The sequence below is a fragment of the Chionomys nivalis genome, chromosome 16 (assembly GCF_950005125.1).
Source record: "Chionomys nivalis chromosome 16, mChiNiv1.1, whole genome shotgun sequence".
Taxonomy (NCBI): domain Eukaryota; kingdom Metazoa; phylum Chordata; class Mammalia; order Rodentia; family Cricetidae; genus Chionomys; species Chionomys nivalis.
In genome coordinates, this window is record NC_080101.1 from 18,844,676 (window position 1) to 18,870,625 (window position 25,950).

At 42.2% G+C, this 25,950-nt stretch overlaps 1 protein-coding gene across 1 annotated transcript in view; it reads right to left on the bottom strand.

The window, feature by feature from the left end:
* Nucleotides 1-241: 241 nt before the first annotated feature.
* Nucleotides 242-25,950, bottom strand: part of Tmem38b (transmembrane protein 38B) — a 30,377-nt gene continuing 4,668 nt past the window's right edge. Inside the window, exons 2-6 of the mRNA XM_057790588.1 lie at nucleotides 16,819-16,975; nucleotides 10,445-10,629; nucleotides 9,593-9,680; nucleotides 6,524-6,641; nucleotides 242-2,181 (exon numbers count right to left, since the gene is read on the bottom strand). Coding sequence (XP_057646571.1) covers nucleotides 1,969-2,181; nucleotides 6,524-6,641; nucleotides 9,593-9,680; nucleotides 10,445-10,629; nucleotides 16,819-16,975 — 761 coding nt within the window. The 3' untranslated portion in view covers nucleotides 242-1,968. The remainder of the gene's footprint in view (nucleotides 2,182-6,523; nucleotides 6,642-9,592; nucleotides 9,681-10,444; nucleotides 10,630-16,818; nucleotides 16,976-25,950) is intronic.

The following is a 25,950-nucleotide window of genomic DNA, read 5'->3' on the forward strand; positions in this document are numbered from 1 at the left end:
CCTCTGACTGGGCCTGTGGACGGTCAGTCATGCTTCCCGGGTCGGCAACAGTCATCTGAGCAGATTCAGGGTGGGCAGTTCCACGCCTAATCCACATCTCCAGTGGGGCGAAGAGCTGAGGGATCTAGGATAGTCTGTAGCAATGTCCCCTCTGGACTGGGGTCACTAAGTGCCCTTACAGAGTCAAACAACGCCGGACTCTGAGCTCCTTCCTCACAACAATACCAAGGAAAAACGAGGAAGGCTCCGCTGGTGTTAAAGTACTTATTTTAATGAATTTGTTTTGAACACAATGTAAAACATTACTGTTTTAACCACAGCTAAATTCAAACTTCAGGACGGACCAATATTAACAAGTTCATTTTACAAAGTCTTTGACTACAGATTATCAAATATATAATACAGCGTTCAATTTAGTGCTCTGTCACAATAGTAAAAATAAGCATTTTCTGATAGCAAGGTTATCAAAAGTGTCCCACACAAAATCTTCTTAAGCAAGTTAAAGTATAGAACCTGATGGTGTGTGTATTTGCTAAAAACTAAAAAGGAAAACTTCACATCTTGAACGTCACAGAAGCGCTTCTTAGCCAACACAAATACCTAATAGAGAGGCAGGTACCGTTCTTCGTATAAAAAGTCATACCGCAGAATTTGAATATTATAACCAGACTTTTAACACCAAATAAAGCAAATAAATCTATCATGCAGTACATTTTCTTGTCTGCTCTTTTCTTTGCCAATGAGAAACCAGACTTATTGCTGTATTACCGCATTGGAGGAGTCGGTCACGCGAGGTTAGGCTCCGTGACTGCGAGCAAATGTGCGAAGGCAGTTCTCATGAGGCTGAGAAGTCTCACCAGAAAGCGGTGTTCAGTGAAGATAAACCTTGCGACACGTGTACATGTCTATTACACAAAGATACCCATGTGCGAACTCACAAGACAGTCGAAGAAAGCCCTTAAGTGGCGCGCACTGGAGGAGAGGTACGGACGTGACACCATTTTTGTTGAGTCTCTGAGACACGCACCAGCACATTGACAACTGAGTCAGGAGAACATGTGACACGGGGACTCTCTCCAGCTGTGGAAACAAGCTAAGGACAGAGATAGCCCAGGTGCCAAACACACGATAAAGCACAGGACAAATAACAAGAAAAACCTCACCACTAGCCTGGCATTGTGGCCCGTGCCCGTAGTCCCAGCATTTGGGAGGCCGAGGTAGGAGGAGATTTGAGGCCAGCCTGGGCTATAGAGTGAGACTGTCCTTGCAAAAAGAAAAAGATACACACAAATTGTAACCCTGCTTTTCTGAGGAGAAAGTCATTTTTAAAACAAGAGCCTAAGAAAAACTTCAAACGGAGGCTCAAATTAACAGTGTGGTCTCACTGAAAAATAACACTTGAAACTAAAGTAAATTAAATTTCAGGTATTTTTAACGTGGGCAAGAAATATAAAAACAAATTTATACACCAAATATACACTATCCATTTATTTTCAGTTAAAAATTATTTAGGAAAATTCTCCATGTTAAAAATTAAATAGGAGCTGTCTTCTATATACAGGAATTACACTGTAAATATGAAGTAAAGGTTTAATTCTGCAGAATTAAAACACAATTAGAATCATTCAAAAACTGAAAAAATACTGAATTTTATAAGTGTGAAAGCCTTAGAATTTTGCAGTAACAAGTGAACTTTTTCTAACATTTAAAAAATTATCCTTTTATCAATATAAAACTGTTCAAATAATTAGGTGAATCTCTTATAACAGAAAAATAAATTCACATGATACACTCGTGACCCCAAGAGTTACAATCAGCAGAGCGGTGTCCCTGACACAAAGCATTTCTTCCATGTTGTCTCGTCTCTCCTTACAGATAAGCTTACTTCACGTCACTGACACAGAAATCCGCCACACGCTAATAGAAAAGTAACTCTCCCTTTCTGCCTCCTAAGCACAGGTCAGGCCGTCAGTCTTCTTTCTTGGCATGCCTCTTAGCTGCATCCGGCTCCTCTGTGGTGGGCTTGGACACTGACGAGGCGGTGCCATTGGAAGACGGCTTCACATCCGGTTTCTTTTCACCCCATAAAAACTGCTGCTGCCAGCCAAACAGCATCCGGCTCAAGATGTCCTCAACGGGAGCGAAAGTCATGGGGATGCTCTTTGTTAGCATCATTCTTACCTAGGGGAAAAAGAACTTTGAGTCTCAGAACAAACACTTTGTGTTTCTCAAAACTGAGTCAGAAAAATAAATAATAGAGTAAAATGTATTTTTTTAATCTATAGGAAACAAAATAAATTTGATTCTGGGAAAATCTCCAAACTATGAATTTAAAGAATATTAAGTACATATTGATGTACCTTGTACACCAAATGAACTATAACCATTGCTAAAGAAAGAGGAGGGAAGGAGGGAGGGAGGCAAAGAGAGAAAGAAAAAGAGAGAGAGAATATTATCGACAGTCTACACCAGCAACCAACACTGCTACTATACATCTGGCTTGAGTCAAAACTGTGATAAATACTTTATACTCTTCTGCACATTCAGTTTAACACAGCAGTTTCTGTAGAGGGAAGCAGAGTCCTGGCTCTGACAGGCAGCTGACTTGACCCACACTGAAAGGCTAGTTAAGTGAGGAGCAGGATGCAATACAGATTTGGGTTCAATCCCTACTCAACAGCACACTACTGTCGACTGTCACAGACTCGGGGGATGCAGACCATTTCCTGAAGAGAGGCTACAGAGGCTTCCCTCCACCCATCTCTTCTGTTTCAATAATGTGCATGCAGATCGCAGAGAACAGAATGTGGACCAAAGAGTGATTTCAATCCTTTATCTAGCAAATCATACTACCCAGAAATGTCCACATTTGAATTAGGCTAGTCCCAAAATAGATCTGCTGAGAAAACTCTGGGGCCCAACATACAGTCTAACAGTCAATTCTTTCAGATCACAGATATCAAACCAGAAACTTCTGAGATCACATTCCTAAAAGGTCCATATACAATCCACTTTCTTGGGGTATGAAATCAAGAATACAGTCTCATTCAACGTGGCATAATTTAGGGCCCTGGAAGTTACAGAATGAGTAAATCCAAATTAACAAAATCTTAAATGAAAAGGGGGCATAACAACAGATAGAATCATTAGGTCATACTTCAAAACCCTGCACTCCACAAAATTGGAAAATCTAAAAGAAATGGACAATTTTCTCAATAGATACCACTTACCATGGTTAAATCAAGATCAGATAAACAATTTAAATAGATCTATAACTCCCAAGGAAATAGAAGCAGTCATTAAAAGACTCCCCCCCCACAAAAAAAAAAAAAAAAAGCCCACGGCCAGATGGTTTTAGTGCAGAATTCTTCCAGACTTTTAAACAAACACTAATACCAATACTCCTCAAATTATTACACAAACTAGAAACAGAAAGAACATTGCCAAACTCATTTTATGAGACCACAATCCCCCTGATACCCAAACCACACAAAGACTTAGCAGGAAAAGAGAGTTACAGACCAATTTCTCTCATGAACATTGATGCAAACAACAGCAAAAGCCCAACTCACAAACTGAGCCTAAAAACACATCAAAAAGATCATCTACCATGATCAAGTAGGTTTCATCCCAGAGGAGATATGATCTACCTACCATATAAACAAACTGAAAGAAAAACAACCACATGATCATCTTAGATCCTGAAAAAGCCTTTGACAAAATCCAATACCCCTTCATAATAAAAGTCTTGGAGAGATCAGGGATACAAGGGACATTGCTAACCAATAGCAAACATCAAATTAAATGGAGAGAAACTTAAAGCAATTCCACTAAAATCAGGAACAAGACTATTTAACACAGTTCTTGAAGTTCTACTCAGAGCAGTAAGACAACTGAAGGAGCTCAAGGGGATACAAACCAGAAAGAAAGAAGTCAAAGTGTTGTTATTTGCAGATGATATGATAGTATATATAAGTGACCCCAAAAATTCTACTAGGGAACTACAGTGAAGTGGCTGAATATAAAATATACTCAAAAAGAATCAGTGACCCTTTTATATACAAATAATAAATTGGCTAAGAAAGAAAGCAGAGAAACACCACCCTTTACAATAGCCACAAATAATATAAAATATCTTGGTGTGACTCTAACCAAGCAAGTGAAAGACCTGAATGACAAGAACTTCGAGTCTTTGAAGAAAGGAATTGGAGAAGGCATCAGAAGATGGAAAGACTTGGCATGCTCATAGATAGGTAGGATCAATGTAGTAAAAATGGCAAATCTTACCAAAAGCAAAACTTGGGACATCTATCTTCCTCCCTCTAAGACTTAGGGAGACATCAGGGAAGAAATGTCAGGAAGAGGTTAAGAGCCAGAGTGAGTGGGGCGGTGGTGTGGAATGTGACTTCCAGCTGTGACACAGCTGTGGCAGTCTTGAGGAAGATTTGGGTCAGGTTGGACCTGCCAACATCCTGCCATGGAGGAGGCAGGCGTTTCTGATGCCCCACCGCCCCGAGGATTTATAGGTAGGTCGTGGGTGTTGGAAAAGGAGAGAAATGTACTCAGTGGGGCAGCCACTGTTAAGACTCCCATAATCTCCTTTTTAAAAATTCAATTTATTTATCTTAGTTTATTTATGTGCACAGATGCTTTGTCTGCATGTGTGTCCGCGCACCATGTGTGTGTGTTCTTGATGCCTGAGGCGGCCAGAAGAGGGCACAGTCGGTGGGACTGGAATTGCAGGCCACTGTGAGCTGTACTCCCTGAACTGAATAGACCTTACTACATATAAATTAGACTCCTACAAAGCTAATTTAAAAAAAAAAAAATTTGAAGTGCTCATTTGTAATTATTTTGTAAATAAACATTAATCAGTACTTTGTTACGTGGTCATTTAAGTGACCTTGATAAAGCTGGTGTCTGCACACCTGGGACATGACTGCTGGCTGTCCCTACAGTGGAATTAGCAGGCCACAGGAGAGCTGAGTCTGCAGAGTCCACTGTTGCCAAACTGCTCTCCCAGGAGGGCTCCCGTTAACACTCCCCCAAGCCCCTTTAAACTTTATATGTCTCATCTTCATTTCCTTTTATTTACTTCCATTAATTAAGCTCATTTTACCATTCTGCCAGTCTCTGAAACCACTTCCACCAAGGCCATCATCATACATGGCTTAATTAAAAAACCCTGAGCTTCCTTATCTACCGGGCAGTCCCTGGCTCTGTCTCACAGGGACTGTTACACTGCAGCTTCTAGCAAGCGGGGGATAAGCAATCCACGTTTCTCAAACTTCTTCCAAGTCTTCTCTGATGGAGAAGGGATGCGAATTTGACTTAGCTCAAAACAGACAAAAGTTTTATCTTAAAAACTATCTTGTGTCAGGGGGCTAGAGAGATGGCTCAGCGGTTAAGAGCACTGACTCCTTTTCTAGGGGACCCGGGTTTAATTCCCAGCACCCACATGGCAGATCACAACTGTCTGTAACTCCAGTTCTGGGAAATCTGTCATCCTCTTATGGCCTCACCGGGCACCAGACTCATACATGGTGCACAAACATATATGCAGGCAAACACATACACATAAAATAATAAAAAAATTTTAAGCCTATGTGAATTTTACCCAATAATGCCTTCCTATTTAACATGTTTAAAATTAACTACCACTGAGATCATCATTAATGGTAGAAAATAGATCACACTTACAATATGACTTTATACAGAAAATGCCAGAAGTCACATATCCCTTGGGACATGTGTAAACCTAGTTCAAGAAACGCAGACTTGTGCAAACTTGCAAAGCCTCCATTTCAACAGAGACTGTGGACCTATAGTGCTCGAGGGCTTTCCCCTCAGTGGATGAGCTTCCCATTCATCTGCTTTCCCTGTGGCTCGGGTCTTAGCAGTCACGAAGTATCTGAAAAAAGTATGTGGTTTCCCTCTTCGGGAAAGGGGCTGACCATGGACGAGCTCAGCTAGCCTGAGTTCTAAGCGAAAAGAAGACAAGGAAATTGCAGAGGAGAGACGGAAGAAGTAAAGGGGGGAAAGAAGGTATCTCACATATTCCCTTCAAGAAAGAAGAGAACCACAGATGGAGGTAGGAAAAAATTAGCTTTTATATATTCAAACATAGTTGTAAATACACATGACTCCCTCACCTCCAAACTTCAGACATACTTATTTTTCACAAAAACAAAAAGTAGTATCATCTTAAACCATACCCCATTCTCACAAACCAGGCAGGCCCACCTGTACCGCCTCTGATTTCCTCCCAACATCCACTACTCTCTGGCTTCCAATAAACCACCTGCCTATCCTATCCAACTGCAAACATCTCCCGAGGGCAAATGGAGATCCGCAGAAGAGCTTCCAAAAATTGTGATGCATGGAGCAAACTCCCAAATGCATCTTTTGGTATTCAACAGTAAAAAACCAAGTGCTCTCGGTACTAGCTTAGCCTGAAGGACCCCACCAAGGGAAAGGCGTCTACAGCTTCGTGATGCAAACTGGTGCACGGGAGCCTCCTCACCTTCACCGTCAGGAGAAAGATGGTGTACAGGAACATGAGGTCGTGCTTTGACATCGCCAGGTGCTGGGTGTGCTGTAGCGTGAACAGGACTGACCCCAGCAGCGTCACCTTGGAAGGGCTGAAAGGAAATGACATTTGAGGTCAGTGACAAACATACTGTGTCTACAATTTTCTCAGAATGCTCTGTAAACATCATTAGTGAACAGTTAACAGATGCTAACACAGAATGAGCTGTGTGAATATAGAGTTTCAGAAATGTTGAGCTATATAAACCTTTTCTCATAGCATAAATAAGAGTTTGTTTGTTTACAGACTTGTGTGTGTGTGTGTGTATACACACTTGCAGAGGTCAGAAGAGGACATCGGATTAGAACTGCAGGCACTTGCAAGCTGCTTGACGTGGGTGCTGGGAACCAAACTCAGCCCCTCTGTTGAGCACTATGCTGGCCTGCCCTATGTCTTGATACAAGCTAGAGCTACCTGAAAGGAAGGGACGTCAGCTGAGAAAATGCCTCCTTGAGATCCAGCTGGAGGGCATTTCCTCAATTGGTGATGGATGGAGGAGGGCTCAGACCTCAGTGGGTCTGTGGGTGATCCCACTCAGGGGCTGGTGGTCCTGGGTTCTATAAGAAAACAAGCTGAACAAGCCAGGGAAAGCAAGCCAGTAAGCAGCTCCCCTGCATGGCCTCGGCATCAGCTCCTGCCTTCACATTCCTGCTGTCTGAGTCTCTGTCCTGACTTCCTTTGATTATGAAAATAACTATGGAAATATAAGTCAAATAAACCCTTTCCTCCCCAGCTTTCCTTGGTCATCGTGTTTACCAGCAATGGTAACCCTAACTAAGACAAGCACCAAGTGTTTCTGACCGCTGAGCTAACCCTTTAGGCCCAAGGCCTTTTTAAAATGTCCATATGTTTCCACAGTGCAGTATTTCAGAAACATATCTGTCCATCTAACACTTTTTTAAAGGACTTGAAGGTTTCCTGCCCCATCACAAATCTAGAATTAATCCTGGAAAACCATCCATTTTAAACAAGCTCCCAAAGACAGAGAAGTGGGAAAGCCTCTCCTGTTGCATGATGTAGACGCACCACTGACAGTGTCAGGATGCTGCAGACACGGCGAGTGAGACACATGCAGTCACTCTCGGAAAGCAGTGAGAGCCCGGCCAGCTCACACCTTTAATCCCAGTACTTCAGAGGCAAAAACAGTTCAAGGCCAGCCTAGGCTACACAGAGAGATTTTGCGAGCCAGCTCAAGTCTATCACTTTGCTACCCTGAGCACAGCAGGCCAGTCTTAGCCAATATCTTAAGTATTAGTGCTGAAAGTATGAAACCATTATACTGCTAACCTACCAAGTCAGGAGAATTTTTATCTTACACACTTATCATGTACTTAAAGTATCCCAGTAAAGATCTCTGATAAACTATGAGAATGCTGCACTACAACAATGACAAAAGGTTTTTATAAGCCAGTTTATTTTTTAAAGGTTATTTTAGTATTATAAACTAAGGACTGGGTTCAAAACAGTATAAGATCCAGACTTCACATAACAATCTAACTGAATAAGAATCATTCCTTACAACAGTCATTCCTCAACTTTTATTGCATATTTCTATTTTTTAATATTTTAAGACAATTATTAATATATTTACTAATATATATATAACTATGTTATAACACATACATAAAATTGAACATTTCAAAGTATAAAATAAAAGGCAAATGAGGGGCTATGGAGATGGCTCAATGGGTAAAGTGTTTGCTATCCAGTGTGGAGGCCACATTGGGTCCCTAGAACCTAAAAGCCCCAGCAGTCCCAGTGCACAGGAGGCAGACATGGAAATCCCCGGAGCAGGTTGGTCACTCAGGATTCCTGAAGCAGTGAGCTCTATATGCATGAAAGGCCTCAGCTCAATATGCAAGGTGGAGACATGTCAATGAAAACATGACATCAGCCCTGGGCACACAAATATGCCCACCCATGTGAACACACATACACACATACATACATATGGAATTAGATTCCCCCCACATGGAATTAGATTTCTCTTGATGTTATTTTGTTTCTCTAATCATTTGGTTCCTGTGCTAAAGTAGCTCATTAAGGAAAGGGCTTTGACACTGACCACTATGAATGATATTTTTTTAAAAAGAGACTAAAAAATAAGTGTTTTGTAGATAATTTAGAAAGAACACTGGGGAGGATTTAAGGAAGATTATATCAAAGTATTAGATTTGCTATGAAGATTGAGACACACTGGAAAATTCTATTGTTTCTCTGTCATAGCACAACCGTGGATCAGATGCTGGCTGACAACAGGCACTCCTCATCCAAGGGAAAGGAGAGAGCCCTGGCGCCAGGACACTATAAAATCCAGCAGATCAAGTTCCACTGGGATTCCAGGGGTGGGCTGCAGGCACCATGTTCTAATTTTACACAGTGTGGCTCTGGCTTCTGTACTTCAACTGTAGCCTGTGAGCCCGGCCTATCGTGCTCCCCGCTCCTTCCTCCAAACTACTTTTCCCTTTCCTTGGTCCCCTTCCCAGTTTCAGGACTTATTCCCTACTCATACCTACACGTCTCATCCACGAAAAGCTAGGATCTGCATATGAGGGAGAACAAGCCCACATGGTGTGTCTAAGTAGGCTTCTCTGTTGTTTCTGTGTATGAGCGCTTTGCATGCATGTATATACTGTGTACCACGAGTGTGCCTGGTGCCCACAGAGGCCAAAAGAGGACATCAGACCCACTGTAACTGGAGTTACAAAATGTTTTGAGATGTCACATGGGTGCCAGGAACTAAACCTGGGTCCTCTGTAAGAGCAGCAAGTGATCTTAACCACTGAGCCAGCTCTCCAGCCTCCAAGCTTTTTACTGAAGGAGGGGAATCCACAGAAAAGTGATGTTATTTTAAGATCTCATCTGGGAAAGTAAACTCTTAGACGGAATCTGCTAGTTTCTTCCCATTGCGATTGCCATTTATGTCTCAGGTATATTTCAGGCACAAACACAGTTCCAGAAATGCTCTTTTGGCCCAGATGTCGGCATAATATAAACACTTACAAGGACATCTTCAGCCACTCATCCCCTGTTGGCTTCCACTCTCCTTTCAGCAGCTGTTCACAAGACGTGATAATAGCACCACCTGCCCCTAAAAAGAGACACACGAACAAAGATATTCAACCAATTTTCTTAAGAGAACACATAGCAGGGGAAGTCAGAATTCCCCTCCTGGTTTCAAACCCAAGATTACCAAATTAGAATTCTTGAGAGGAAGAAAAAGTTGTCTTCTGTGTATTGACATCTGAGACAGCAGCATTCTCTCTCCCCAGCATGACAACCACCTGTGTCACTGTGACCTAGGTTAGCGCTGGGGTCTCAAGCACAGACACACAGACACACACACACGCGCGCGCGCACACATACACACACATATATATATGTGCATGCACACACAATAGTTTTGTGAAAAGTAAGGGCCTCTCTTTCTATTTCTTTCCTTGATAACAGCTAGTTTTAGCTGCAGCATATTGTAACAGAGGTTACAGAAATCTGTTCATTCTTACATATGAAGCAACAGGATGAGTGACCCAGCTCGGCTGGTAAAAGCTCCTGCCTAGCATGCAGCAGTCCCCGACAGTGCATAAACCAGGCATGGTAGCGCTTTCCTGTGATCACGGCGCTCAGGAGGTAGAGGCAGTGTGGTCATAAGTGCAAGGTCATCCCCAATTACATGGTCTACATAGTCTACATGGTCAACACAGTTGAAAGAAAGAAAAAAATGAAGAGAGGGAGGGAGGGAGGGAGGGAGGGAGGGAGGGAGGGAGGGAGGGAGGGAGGGAGGGGGGAAGCAGAGAAGTATTCAGGAGCTACAGTACATCAATAACAGGATACTTATGAACATATTAATATTACCTCGGGCCCATCCAATAGTTATCATGACTATCCAGCCATTTCGGTAATAGCTACTAGCGTGTGTGACTCCGTTTACTATTTTCCAAGTTCTGGTCACTTCCTTCATTCCCGCAGCCAGCATTTGAATAGGTTGATATGAATAGCCCTGGGAAACTAGGTCACGCGGGCAAAAAAATACAATATACCTGAAATTAAAATTAAAATATCTTAATATGTAAATAATATGAGAAGAACAGAAGTAAAATTGAAACCACCATCACTAATAGCATGGCATAACACAAAGAAGGCAATTATCCATAAAAGCTTGGAACATGATTTCACGAAAAGCAGACTGGACACTAGGTTGCTTTTTAATCCACACAAAACATATATAATCTGTCTATGTCGTGATGAGAAAATGAAGTCATATACTTTGCAATACTTCACACAGTTTTTAATTTACCCATGCAGTTTTGGAAAGTCTTTAAATGTAGAAGTGATTTACAGGAAGTCAGGCAATGGACAGAAAAGGCCTATACACTTAAATAATAAGTTGTATATATACTCTTAATAAAAGTAAACAATACTTTGTTATCTATTAGACGTTACATTAAGAAGACACTAGTTTTAATTCATGCTAAGAAAAAAAAAACACTCACAAGAAGAACAACAACCATACTACAACGACTCTGTTTGTATTCCTTAATTCTATCTTTTAATATGTGCTAAAAATCTATTACAACAGCAGTTTGGGACTTTTATATTCAACTATGTGACACTATAACATACAGTCTATAATATATAATCATTGCTACTTCTGAGTCCTAAGTTTCACCCTATTTTTCTAAAGTACAGATACAATAATCTCACATATTAACAAAAACCCTGTGCCCAGCTGAGTTGCCATGGAGTAAGGGAGCCACCCACTGTCATGCTCAACAGGCTTACACAGAAGCACGGCAGACAGACGACTCCACTTGCTCTGTAACCTACGGCAGCTAGGTGATGTCCCTCTGATGAGTCACTGGACCAACAGTCATTAGTTGAACAGCATGTCTCCTCTGTAAAGACCATGATTACACCTTAAGTTGTAACACCTAAAATACCTTTACCTTGTAAGCGCCCAGAGAGAACACAGAGAAGGGAAAGGAAATGAAAAGAGAAGATAATAACAGATTCCCACACGCTGTAAAGCCATGTAGATCACAGTAACAGGAAGACAAGTGACAGAGAGTAGACACCAGTCTACAACAGGATACAACCAACAATGTAAGCTAAACCAGTTTAAACAGGGTTTAAGATGGGAGCACAATTTAGGTTAAAACCAGGGGCTGGGCAGAGAGGAAGGCTAGTCATCAAGAACAGTGCTTTGTTTATTTTCTTTTCCATCCAAGTTAGTATCACTTAACTGAGCCAATCAACACAAGCCACAGCCATGTTAGGCTAATGCAACAGCTCTGCTCTGCCCTGCAGCTAGCACCCCAACAGTTAGGAACCCTCGGTATGTCTTGAAAATGACTATAAAACGACAGCTCTGCTCTGCCCTGCAGCTAGCACCCCAACAGTTAGGAACCCATCGGTATGTCTTAAAAACGACTATAAAACGACAGCTCTTACATAGACCGTCATCTAAATCTCACTGCAGTATGCTTGGGAGTTTAAAGAAAAATTCTGAGGCATAAAAACAATACACAGAAAATTATAAAGTAGGTACTGTTCCCATAAATATATTTTTTTAAAAAGAAAACTTGAACAAAAGTATATGCTGTTGTTCGGACAGTGGATATACACTGGCAGAACCAAGTTCTTGCTTGTCTTTACCAGTAGATGGCGCTAACCTTCAGATGTGAGCCGTGTGTATGTGTGTGTGAGTGTGTGTGTGTGTGTGTGTGTGTGTGCTAAAGATGACCTTGCTATCTGAGTCCCCAAATCATCTGACTCTTAAATTCAGAAGACACGGACAAAAAATTATTCTAAATATTAAAACTTTTATTATTAAAAGAGTAAAATATACTGTCTGGCAGCCAGCATCATTTTTCATATTTAAGGAACTGTAAGAACAATATTCCTATTTCCAGAGTTCAAAGCAATTCACTGCTTATGAGCCAACTGAAAGATTAAATAGCCAAGGTTTCAATCTGGGATGCAGCTACTCAATATCACTGATACCCTAGATAAGTCACTAACCTCTCCATGACTCACCTTCATGACCTGTTAAGGATAAAACAGTACTCACCTCATGGGATTTACCAGAGTTTCAGAGTCAACATTAGAGACCAGGCATAAGAACTGGAGATATGCACCAGGTATACACTGAGCACAAACTAAGACTGAATGGCTGTGACACCACAGCAGTGTAAACCACACCCCAGCGACACCACAGCAGTGTAAACCACACCCCAGCGACACCACAGCAGTGTAACACACCCCAGCGACACCACAGCAGTGTAACACACCCCAGCGACACCACAGCAGTGTAAACCACACCCCAGGTTTAGAGATGGGTAAGACCAAATGTGCATGAGCAGAGGACAGAATAAAATTATGAACGTCAGAATATTCTAATTTTCTTATATCCTCTGCCCAATACGAAACAGAATTCTTTGTGTAGTAAATTAAGTATCACATATGTAGCAGAGATAAATAAAAACCTCATAGTCCTGGGTTTGAAAGAGAAACGCGTAGCAACATGAACGAGTCATTTTCTTTGTCGTGGCCCTAATTCAGGGGAGAGGGAGGAGGAACTCCTGAAAAGTCTCCCGCTGGCCAAAGATTCACAATTAGTTTCAAAAAATGACAAAAACTGAAATCTGTAGAATCTCACAAAACATCCTTTTAAAAGACTGACCATCTTTGCAGGGTGACCAGCAAGTCAAAGAGCCAAGCCACCTCCCTTCCTGCTTTCCTGTGAGTAGCAGGACGGGTTCACCAAAGACCAGGGAGTCAGAAGTGTCCTTCCAGACACCTGTACGTGTGTGCTCAAAAATACACTCTTCCGTCTCTGCTCCTAACATACCTTTTAAATGTAGGGGCATACATTTACAGGCATGAAAGTGTATTTCATTCATTGGATCATCTAATCAAGATCTGTAATTCCTTGCTACTCAAATCCAGAAATCAGAGCACAGAGCAATCCGTTCTTTTCTAAGTCTATCTCCTCACTCTGAACAGTACTTAGTGGCTCCATTAACAAGGGGAAGTTTCTGCATTGATAGGATGCTGGTCTAGAAGTGAGACAAAGCAGTGTTTTTAAAAAGCCAACTGATAAGATATCGGACGTTAATGAATCTGAGAAGAAAAATAGAGGAGGAGAGGAGGTGACAGTCACAGAAGGCTTCTGTCTGGGGCTGCAGGGGACAGGGAGAAATGAAGTGAGAACAAAGTCACGGGGTGGACTCCCTTCTGTGTTCAGGCAGCAGCAGGCTCAGAATGGCTGGGAAGGAGCAGGAGGAGCAGACTGGTGATGCCTAACAGCAGAGAGGACAGAGGAGAGACTGTCGGGATGTACAGGTCACGGCAAATTCGGGATCTTGTTCCTGATTATTCACACCATAGTAACATACTATAACACATTCTAAGACAACCATTCGTCATTATGTGACAAAAAGATTTAGGGGTAATGTAAGAAGCAACTAGCCCACATAGGAAATTACTACAAGTCCAGGCCCAGACATGGAGGCTCAGTATTTAAGACTAGAAACAGGACAGAAGGAATACATTCAAGCAAAACACCCATACACATAAAATAAAAATAAATCTTTAACAAACTAATCCAATGGCTACTTCAGAGAACTCATCGTAAGTATGAAAATAATTTACCTAATATATAATACTAATTAAATACATACTAGCTATCAAGTAAGTAATTCCACACCTCCTCCTGAAAACATATAAACTATTAAAGAAGAAAATAGTGCTTTTTAATGAAAGCAAACTGTAGCTTTCAGTAAAATCATTGTAAGACTTTTCTGTTTGAATTTAAAATAGTATATTCTCATCTTTCTCATTTGATAGCTTGAGTCGTGCTCTTCGGTATCAGCAACCTGAGAGAGAAACTTGTTTGTAATCATCGTTAGTAAAAAAAAAAAAAGTCCTAATTCCACAGACTATACTGCATTTTAAAAAACAAAAACACATAAAGGACATTGAGCATATAATTTGTGATCCTAGAGAAGCTAAATAAGAAAGTGAACCCAAAGAAAATCATATAGTCATCCGCCTGGAGAGGGGAAGTAGACAAGATTGCAGGGCAAAAACTGGGAACTTGCGGGTGAGGTGGCATGGGGCAAAGGGGAAATGGGATGAGAAACATGAGAAGGGGAGGATGGGAGGAGCTCGGGGGATTGGGATGGTTGGGATATAGGAAGGGAGGATACGGGAGCAGCGAAGTATATATCCTATCTAAGGGAGCCATCTTAGGGTTGGCAAGAGACTTGACTCTTGAGGGGTTCGCAGGTGTCCAGGGAGATGTCCCCAGCTGGTACCTTGGGCAACTGAGGAGAGGGAACCTGAAATGACCCTATCCTATACTGATAAATATCTTACATATCACCTTAGAACCTTCATCTGGCGATGGATCGAGGTAGAGACAGAGACTCAATTTGGAGCAACGGTCTGAGCTCTTAAGGTCCAAATGAGGAGCAGAAGGAGGGAGAACATGAGCAAGGAAATCAGGACCACGAGGGATGCACCCACCCACTGTGACAGTGGAACTGATTTATTGTGAGCCCACCAAGGCCAGCTGGTCTGGGACTGAATAAGCATGGGTTGAAACTGGACTCTCTGAGCATGGCGGACAATGAAGGCTGATGAGAAGCCAAGGACAATGGCACTAGGTTTCGATCCTAATACATGAACTGGCTTTGTGGGTGCTTAGCCTGTTTAGACGCTCACCTTCCTGGACATAGATAGAAGACCTTCGTCTTCCCGCAGGGCAGAGAATTTGGACTGCTCTCCAGTATCGAGAGGGAGGGGGAATGGTGTGGGGGGAGGAGAAGAGGAGTGGGGATAGGGGGAGGGGACTGGGGGGAGGAGGCAATATTTGGGAGGAGGGGAGGGAAATGGGAAACGGGGAGCAGGTGGAAATTTTAATTAAAAAAGAATAAAAAAAAATCAAAAAAAAAAAACCACAGTAAAACATGGAATCCTGCTCATATGAAGACGGGTTATTCTGCAGAATAATCCGATGCACTCAGTCATTCCATATCTGAACAGACTGCTTACGTATCTAGTGGATATTTCAAACAGCAATAGATGAATTCATCATTTAGTTACAGATTAGAGAGAAGTAATATAGTGTTTCATAGCATTTAAGTAATATTTTTCTCTTAATGTCACCAGTAAAAGATTTTGTCAGGAAAAAAATAATTAGAGTAGCTACTTCACAGGGCTCATGATTAAATATGAAAATGAATTTTAGCTGATAATATAATACTAACTCAATAATTACTAGCAAGCAAATAATTCCACCTCACCTACTTCCCACAGCCATGGGTTCCCACCACTACGTTACCATTACCACTATGTTATATCATATCCCTGTTTATAAGTACTCAATAATTTTTAAATTATTATAATAAAAATTTTTTAATTATTTTTATTATTGGTTGTGTGTATGATGGGAGGGGGCTGTGTGCCACAATGGACATGTATGTGGAAGTCAAGAGGATTACTCTGTGTAGCTGATCCTCCCCTTCTGCCTTTCTGTTGAGTGCTGGGCTAGAACTCTGGTTGCCAGGCTTGTGTGGCAAGTTCCTTTACCCACCGAGCCATTCACAGCCCCAGCAAAGATGAAGTCTAAGCTGGCAGTGGTGACACACACCTTTGTCTCCAGCACTCAGGAGGCAGAGGCAGGTGGATCTCTATGAGTTCAAGGACAACCTGGTCTACATACTGAGTTTCAGAGCAGTCAGCGCTATCCAATGAGACTTTGAATTAATCAATCTATCAACAAACAAACAAGCAAATAAATAAATAAATAGCCAATCCAACAAAGAGAAAGACAAGAAAAACTATATATACGCCATTATCACTTGGACTTTTTGTTCGGTTTTTCACATGTATGCTTTTTTATCGTGTCAGTGCTAAATGTTAAGAGTTTGTTTCACAACTCTAACAATAAAATATTTGGATGAATATTTGACATTATCTTGTGATAAAATGTTCCCATTAGAAAAAAAAAAGCAACAACAACCTGAAAGAACAAGTGCCACTGGGAGAAGACAAGGGGGAAAGGGCAAGACATAGACTTTGCACTCAAAACCTTCGGCACCATTTGGGTTCACTGCACACGCATTAAGGATATCAAAAAAAACTTTAAAGGAAAAGGAGCCATTTATTACAATCTATAAAAGAATTCTTAAAACACCTCATAGTGCAATATGAGGGCAACTTACCAGATAGAAGAAGCCAGTAAAATATTAGTGTGGTTTGTAAGAAATTTCAGTGGAGGCTCAGCAAGCAGTATACAGGATAAAATCCCTCCTCCGAAGCAGTGGAGCATAGCACTCAGCCAGCTGGACAAGGGGTTATTCCACGCCACTGTCACAGATCCTGAAATGACAGAGGACCAACATGCTCCGAGATAGCTGTATATTTACAAGAAAGCTCCCAGGACCCGTTATATTCTCTAATAAACCAAATTTGTAACTTCTAACAAATTATTTTCATGAGTGAGCTAATCATGATAATTTAAACAATATTCTTTTTCCGTCAGTGACTGTACTGTGTGGGGTGTGGTGGGGTGGGTGAACGTGGGTCCATGTATATGTGGGTACGTTGAGGGGTGATTCTCCAGTGCCGGCACAGGGAAGCCATGGTGACGTCAGGGTGGCTCTTCTTGATCATGTCTCCGCATTATTTCTGAAACAGGGACTCTCCTGTACCTGAAGCCTGCTCTGCAGTTAGACTGCCTGGCTAGTGAGCCCCCAGACCTGCAGTCTCCAGACCCCAGTGCTTCAAATATGCTACCAACAGAATTATTTTCCAAAAAACTCTCTGAAGGAGCTGTCACACTGCAGCTAAATTGAAAGTACAGGGGCTGAAACACAAATAATCTTATATGAACGTTAGTAACGGATACTGCGAGCGAGCTGTGACAGAGAGCTGGAGGAAGACGGGGCAGGCCCCCACAGAGCCCCCTGGAGCTGGAGAGGCACGAGGGAGCGGCTGTGCTGGAAAGGGCAGTGGTCAGCAACATGAAGAGAGCCACATGCCCCGTGGTGACAGAGAGCCCCTTGTGGGTCACAGGAAGAGCCTGCGCTGTCATCCAACCGACGAAACCAGGAGCTGGCAAACTGTTCATACTGATTAGATGTAAATGTTTGAGACACCGTGGGCTATAAGGTGTCTGTTCAATCACCCAGCTCCAACTTGGCAAGCAGCAATCATAGGGGACGTGTGACGAGTGAGCCTGCTACATCCCAATGAGACTGAGAATGAACTCTCCACATAAGATCATAATCCACCTCAGGAACTCACCTGACATGATGACGCACCAGACCACCTAGACCGTTCCACTGCCTATGTTACAACAAAGCCTGAACGGACTCTTCGGTGTAGGCGAACATGACCTGTCTATCTTGTACTCAATCTAAATTTAGGTCAGTCGTGTGTACCTATTTTTAAGAACCCCTAGACTGTAGCTTTGTTTTGTATTTTTAAATTTTTCAAACAAGTACATATTTATATTGGGCATATTTCCCTCAGACTTCCTTTTTCTCTGTTTTCTTCCTCCTCCTCCTGGTAGAAACCACTACACTGAAGATATTTTCACAACAGTTAACATCAGGCTGGCAAGCGGTTGCTATGACACCCAGAAAGGAGCATGGGATTACTGGCTTTCTTAAACCTTCCACTTGAGGTGGTATTTGTGTGAATACTAATATGTTTTTATTTTGGTGTTTCTCATATAGTTCTCCTTTTCAAAAAAAAATGGGGAAGCGGGGAGATAGCTTTGTCAATATAATGTTCTTTGTGCAACGATAAGGACCTGAGTTTGATCCCCAGAGTCACCTTAAAAAAAAAAAAGGCCCAGGGTAATGATGACCTGTGTTGGAGACAAGCAGATCAAGCAGATCTCTGGCCAGCCAGTCTTTCCGAATCAGTGAGCTCCAAGCAAAAGTGAGACTGTTTCAAAAAAAAGCAGAAGCATCTTGAGAAACCACACCTGATGCCTACCACTGACTTACACACACACACACACACACACACACATACGGGGAAGCAAAAAAAAAAAAGGAAGCTGGGGAAATGGCTTAGTTTGTGAAGTACCCACCTTGTGAGCACCAACAGCTGAAATTGATCTCAAAACCATGTATAAAAAAAAAAACCCAGTGGTAGGGTATATAATCCCAGCACTGGTGAGGTGGCAACAGGTAGATTCATGGGACCCAATGGCAGGGACAGCCTACCACACTTGACAAGTTCCGGGTCACTGAGAGGCTCAGTCTCAAAAACAAACAAACAAACAAAAAAGCCAAACAACATGCTAGGGTTGAGGAATTGCTGGTTTTAAGAGTATATATGATTGGTACGTTTGTAACGGGTAGAACTAAGAACACAGGACAAAGACAGTGTAGAACTAAGAACAATGTAGAAAAAGGGAGAACAATAAGAAATGATTGAAGAGAGAAGAATAAAGAATTATGGCTAGACAGAACCAGTTGTGAGTAGATTTCTTACCTCTCAGATCTTCACCCTCAGATACAAGCCTTTTACCCCTTGAGCTGTCTGTGGCATCTTTAATTGAACCCGGAAAGGGAGTATTAACGGCTAGAACCTTTAAGACCTCCATTACCAGCCAGGCGGTGGTGGCGCACGCCTTTAATCCCAGCACTCAGGAGGCAGAGGCAGGCGGATCTATGTGATATCAAGGCCAGCCTGGTCTACAAGAGCTAGTTCCAGGACAGGAACCAAAAGCTACGGAGAAACCCTGTCTCTAAAAATCAAAAAAAAAAAAAAAAAAAAAGACCTCCATTACCTTTGGAAGAGCAACCAGTGCTCTTAACCTCTGAGTCATCTCTCCAGCAGCCCAGAGTATGTCTTAAGAAGACACGCGCATGGGTGGTGATACAAGCCTTTTACCCCAGTGTGTAGAACATTAGTTGAAGATGTGTTACATTTGTTAATGCTGCGGAACATTTGATTAATGATGCAAGATGTGTTGTATTCTTTTCTGTTGCATTTGTGAAGCTGTGTTACTTTGCCTGTCCAAAACACCTGATTAATAAAGAGTTGAGCGGCCAATAGTTATGCAGGAGAGGAAGAGATGGTGTTGCCAGGCTGAGAGAATAAACAGAAGGAGAAAAAAGGAAGATCAGAGGATTGAGAAAAGAAGGTGCCAGCCACACAGCCAAACACGAAACGAGAGGGATAGAAAAGATATACAGAAATAGAGAAAGGTAAAAGCCCAGAGGTAAAAAGTAGACAAGATAATTTAAGAAAAGCTGGCTAGAAACAAGCCAAGCTAAGGCTGGACATTCATAAGAATAAGCCTCTGTATGATTACTGGGGAGTTAGGTGGTAGGCCTCCCAAAGAGCAAAAGAGTTAAAAACCAACTACATCCCAGCACTGAGAAAGAAGAAGCAGTTAGATTTCTGTGAGTTCAAGGCCAGCATGGCATACACATAGGGAGTTCCAAAACAGCCAGATTTACATAAAGACACTTGTTTTCATTTTTGAAAACAAACAAAAAACATAACAGACAAACAAAAACCACTAGGCGTGGCATTACCACGCTTTTAAGCCCAGGACTTGGGAAGCAGAGGCAGGCAGATCTCTCTGAGTCTGAGGCCAGCCTGGTCTACAGAGTAAGTTCCAGGACAATCAGAGATACACAGAAAAACCCCGTCTCAAAAAAAATTAAAACAAACAAACAAAAAAGAAGATGCATATAAACCAGAATGTGAAATTAAACTCTACCCTTGGGTTTCTTTTATCGGTTAAGCGTCTAGTCAGATGACTGAAAACAAAGTTATTTTAACAGAGCATTTAATGTAAAGAACTAAATACATACAGAGCTGCGACCAGACAGCGGAGAAGCAAGGGTAAATGCGATGTGACAGAGGTGTGGGCTTCAGAAAGCGGCTACTCTTCTGGGGAACAAAGGATAAGCTCAAATTATGAAAACTCAGAAGCTCAGAGAAAAGCTCTTTAGAGCCCAGACTAGGACCCCTGAGGAGGAGAAACTCTAGCTGGCGCTCAGTCCAGCCACTCGTTACACAAACAGAACCCTCAGTCTGAAGCTGTCACCCCATGCTACCCAACCCATTAGTGGGAGACCCTGGTCTACCGACCCTATGCGCACACTTTCTACCTCATCACTCTCTACCTAGTATCTATTGTCTGGTCAAAGATTGTTCCAATCCACTAAGAAAAGGGGGAAAGTAAATATGTTCAAGCAAGAACTCTAACTCTCGGGCTGGAGAGATGGCTCAGTGGTTAAGAGCATCACCTGCTCTTCCAAAGGTCCTGAGTTCAATTCCCGGCAACCACATGGTAGCTCACAGCCATCTGTAATGAGGTCTGGTACCCTCTTCTGGCCTGCAGGAATACATGCAGACAGAATATTGTATACATAATAAATAAATAAATATTTAAAAAAAAAAAGAACTCTAACTCTCTAAACTCAGAGAAGTCAATTATAGATTACCGTGTGTGAGTACATGCGTATCAATATATAGACATGTATAGTGAGACATATAAATGTGTGTACATGTGGAAGCAGAGGTAGAAGCTCAGTATTCCCCTCAATTGAGATTTTTTTTGAGACAGGGTCTCTTACTGACCCGAAAGCTCACCAGTTCAGCTAGACTGGCTAGCCAGAAATCCCAGCATGTGGCACATGTGCGTGCCACAGCTCAGAGCTTCTGAACCTGGTTTATGAGGGCTGGAACACGGATAAGCCCCAGACCCAGTCCTTGAACAATCATTTCTAATGCATCCTTTCTCACTCCACACTACATAGAGCCTATTCTAGTTTTAAAATCATACAACAGGCCGGGCGGTGGTGGCGCACGCCTTTAATCCCAGCACTCGGGAGGCAGAGGCAGGTGGATCTCTGGGAGTTCGAGGCCAGCCTGGTCTACAAGAGCTAGTTCCAGGACAGGCTCCAAAGCTACAGAGAAACCCTGTCTCGAAAAACCAAAAAAAATAAAAATAAAATAAAATAAAAAATAAATAAAATAAAATAAAATCATACAACAAAAGCTGCTGTTGAAAACCACAGGTGCTGTCTTCATATCTAGATATTTGTTACATGGATAAATACATTTTGAACACTCATAGGCCATACATTTATGCCTTTTGCCCTTTTTATATTCATATTCACAAAACTGCAAGATATGGGGCTAGAGAGGTGGCGCAGGGGTTAAGAGCACTCACTGGCTGCTCTTCTAGAGGTCTTGAGTTCAATTCCCAGCAACCACATGGTGGGCTCACAACCATCTATAATGGGATCTGAGGCCTTCTTCTGGCATAAAGACATACACACATGCAGCTAAAGCACTAACTCTTTAAAAAAAAAACTGCAAGATATCCTGTCATCACTTTCCACCTGTCTACAACACCAAGGTTAATAAATTCTTAATCTATTAACCCTTTCATCTCCCAAAAAAGAGATGAAGAAAAATGGCAATCTTTATTTCTGTATTTAATTATAAAAAAAAAAAAACAATGAAGAAATTGCTTTTGGGGTGTGGAAAAGACAAAAATCATGGAGAAAAAACATAACAAATGACAACTTATTGAGACTCATACATATTGAGAAGCCAAGAACACTAAATGGGCTGCAAAGCAAAAGCGACCAGTGAACAGTAAGAACTGGAACTAGCAAACTCTGGAGTCAAGAACAAGCTCTATAATTTACTACCCACGTGCCTTAGGAAGGACACTTCATTCTCCCAAACTCCACCCTTGTCAAATGAGTGCACTAATACAGGAGCCTGCAGGGACTGTAATTATCCAGCTGAAACAGTCTTCATGGAGCTGAGTTCAATAACTACTATTACTCGGTAAGAAGAATGGAGCTGCCATATGAGACACCACTAAAAAAGAAAAGGAGCTGACTTAGTTAGGCTGTAACAGTATCTTTTGTTTGGGGATCCTCAATATCTAAAATAGTGTCTGAAAGAGCATGAAGTTCAGTAACAATTTGGTTTAATGAACGGCACATGATTGGGAAGTTAGCAACAGAGTTGTAAAAGACTGCAGACTAAAATAATAGATGAGATAGGAGAAATAATTGTCGACTGAGTTCTCAGGAAACTGGGATGTTGCTCGGTTGCTGAAGTGCTTGCTTAGCAGGCAGCATTGAGCGCAGTGATGCCTGCCTGTGGTGCCAGCACTCGGGAGGTGGAGAAAAGAGGACCTGAAAGTCAAGGCTATCATCTAGTTCAAAGCTACCCTGGGTTACACGAAAGCTTGGGTGGGGGCTCTTAGAGAAAAGACAACTGAATGTGGACATAGACTTAAATAAATATGTTCGAAGTGGGGTTTGAGGGATAGTGGGGACTGACTATTTTTGTTTTCTATTTTGAAAGAGCGTCTCGTTATGCAGCCTAGGTTGGCCTGGAACTCATGATCATCCCTTGTCAAGCTCCTGAGTACTGGGACTTCAGACTTTCATCTCAGCACATGCCACCACAGCCAAAGTATTTTAATTTAATTAGTTTATTAAGATTTAAGAAAGAAAAACAATGGCACAGCCCTAACCCTAGCACTCAGGGGAACCCCTAAGGTTTGTTCTCAGCCTACTTGATGCTTCAACACTTTAATACAGTTCCTCATGTTGCGGTGACCCCAACCACAAAATTATTGCATTGCTACTTTATAATTGTAATTTTGCTGTTATGGATCATAATGTAAAGATTTTGGGAGATAGAGGTTTGCCAAAGGAGTCAAGACCCACAGGTCAAAAACCACAACTCTGAGAGAAGCTCAAAGCTACCCTGAGTCATATGACTCTCTTTCTCAAAACAAAACAAACCACAGAAACAGAAAAGGTCTGAAAGAGAGAAGATTTTAAATACAAAAGAAGAGAATAAGATAGACTCATGGTTTAGCCAAAAATAGTGGGGCTCACCTTAATCCCAGCATCTGAGAGGCTCATCTCTGAGAATCCAAGGCTAACCTGGTCTATAGAGGAGTTCCTAGACAGTCGCGGTTACACAGTGAGACCCTGTCTCCAAATAAATAAATAAATAAAATTGAAAAGGAAAAACAGAACGGCAGGGCGTGGTTGTGCACGCCTTTGACCCAACTCTAAGGAGGCACAGGAAGTGAGTTCAAGGCCAACTTGGTCTACAGACAAGGACATTCAGGCCTACACAGAAAAACCCTGTCTCAAAACAAACCAACAACAAAACCTTACTCTACTAACCCAAGACAAAAACTTTAGACAATAAGATGCAAAGACTTAGAAGAAACTAGATTTAATTAGGAGACAAATGGAAGTAACTGGGGAAAGATTCAATTCACATTAAATAGGCTGATGATTTTGTGTCTTTGATTATGAAGCAAAGGTAATCTAAAAAGAGGAGAAGGATGCTCCTTTCTTTCCTTGGGTTTATATAACTACAGCTAAGGGGCTGCAAAGATGGCTCAATGGCTAAGAACACACAAGTGTCCTTGCAGAGGACCCAAGTTCAATTCCCAGCATTGATGTTGGGTGGCTCACAACTGTCAATAAGTCTAGTTCCAGGGAACCTGGAGTTCCCCTGGGACCTCTGGCTTCCCCCTGACACCTGCAATCGTGTATACATACCCCTATAGACAGACATTCATATACATAACTAAAATATAATAAAAATAAATCTAAAGAAAAAACCCCTACAACCTTAGTCAGATAGATATAAGAGGTAGTTCTCTAAACTGTTGGAAAAGAATATTCTTATTGCTACACAAAGAAACACAGGAACAATACAGAAGCAACCCAGCAAGGCAGTTTCTTTTTAGGAGGCACACAAGCACACCAGGCAGGAAATCTGGCACATTTTGTTCCTCACACACGGGCGGTAAGACCTCTCCCAGCTGGCTGGCCACATCCTCGCTCCCTTCCAGGTTGGCTAGCTGTAAAACAACTGAAGCCAAGAAGAAAGGGATCTGCCAGTCTGGACAGCCAAATTCTGGGAACACAGTGGGCCTCCTTTGACAAAAGTTTTATCAGATGAGAGAGATTAAAGATTTGCATAAAAGTTTTACAATGGAGGGATAGGAAAAGATTTGGATTCCTTGACATAAAAGTTTAACAAGCTGGAGAAGGTATAAATGCTGTTGACCCTTGGCAGGCTGGCCATGCTTGACAGAAAAACAGTTTCTCACAAAACCTCTTTTATTCTCTAACCATTCGTAAAACCTACACAGAGATTCCAAATAAAAGGATACACAAGGGAGGATTCCGAGGAGGGATGTGTTGGCAGAGATGGAAAATAAAACCAGGATCTTAAGGAAATACAGGTTTGAAAAGGGAGAAAAGAAGAAGAACCTGAGGGACCGACCTCAGCTGCTGGAGTTTGTTCAGCAGGCATCATGAATCCCTGAATTTGATACCTAGTGCCACATAAAACTAGGTGTGGTGACACAAACCTGTAATCCCAGCACTCACTCGGGAGGTGGAGGCAGGAGAAAGAAAAATTTAAGGTCATCCTTAGCTACATAGCAAGTTCAAAGTTAGCCTGGAGTACACGAGACCCTGTCTCAAAAAGAAATGCACTGGGCAAAGGAGCAAAGTCTCACTGTGTCTTCTCTGTGAGGAAGCCTAGATCCCACAGGAACCCACGCTGGCCAGATCCCACAGGAACCCACATGGAACAGATCCCACAGAAACCTACACTGGCCAGATCCCACAGGAACCCATGGGGCCAGATTCCACAGGAACCCACGCTGGCCAGATCCCATAGAAACCCACACTGGCCAGATCCCACAGGAACCCACGCTGGCCAGATCCCACAGGAACCCATGGTGGCCAGATCCCACAGGAACCCACACAGACCAGATCCCACAGGAACCCACACAGACTAGATCCCACAGGAACCCACACAGACCAGATCCTACAGGAACCTATGCTGGCCAGATCCAGCACACCTTCTCCAGCCTTGAGGAAGTCTGCTGGCTGGTCTGTTTGTTGCTTATTTTTCTGTGCTGGCAGCTGAACTCAGGCAGTTGTGTCTTTGATTATGAAGCAAAGGTAATCTAAAAAGAGAAGGATGCTCCTTTCTTTCCTTGGGCTTAAATAACTACAGCTAAGGGACTGCAGAGATGGCTCAATGGCTAAGAACACACAAGTGTCCTTGCAGAGGACCCAAGTTCAATTCCCAGCATCCATGTTGGGTGGCTCACAACTGTCAATAAGTCTAGTTCCAGGGAACCTGGAGTTTCCCTGGGACAAGTACTCTACTACCAAACCCCCTCCCCCAGCCCCAGGTTTGTTAATCACCAGCTAGAAAATCATCCTATTCATGTCTTTGACTCCTGAAACTCTTCTATATCATCCTGAACCAATGATATTTTAACACTGGCTATAATTCAG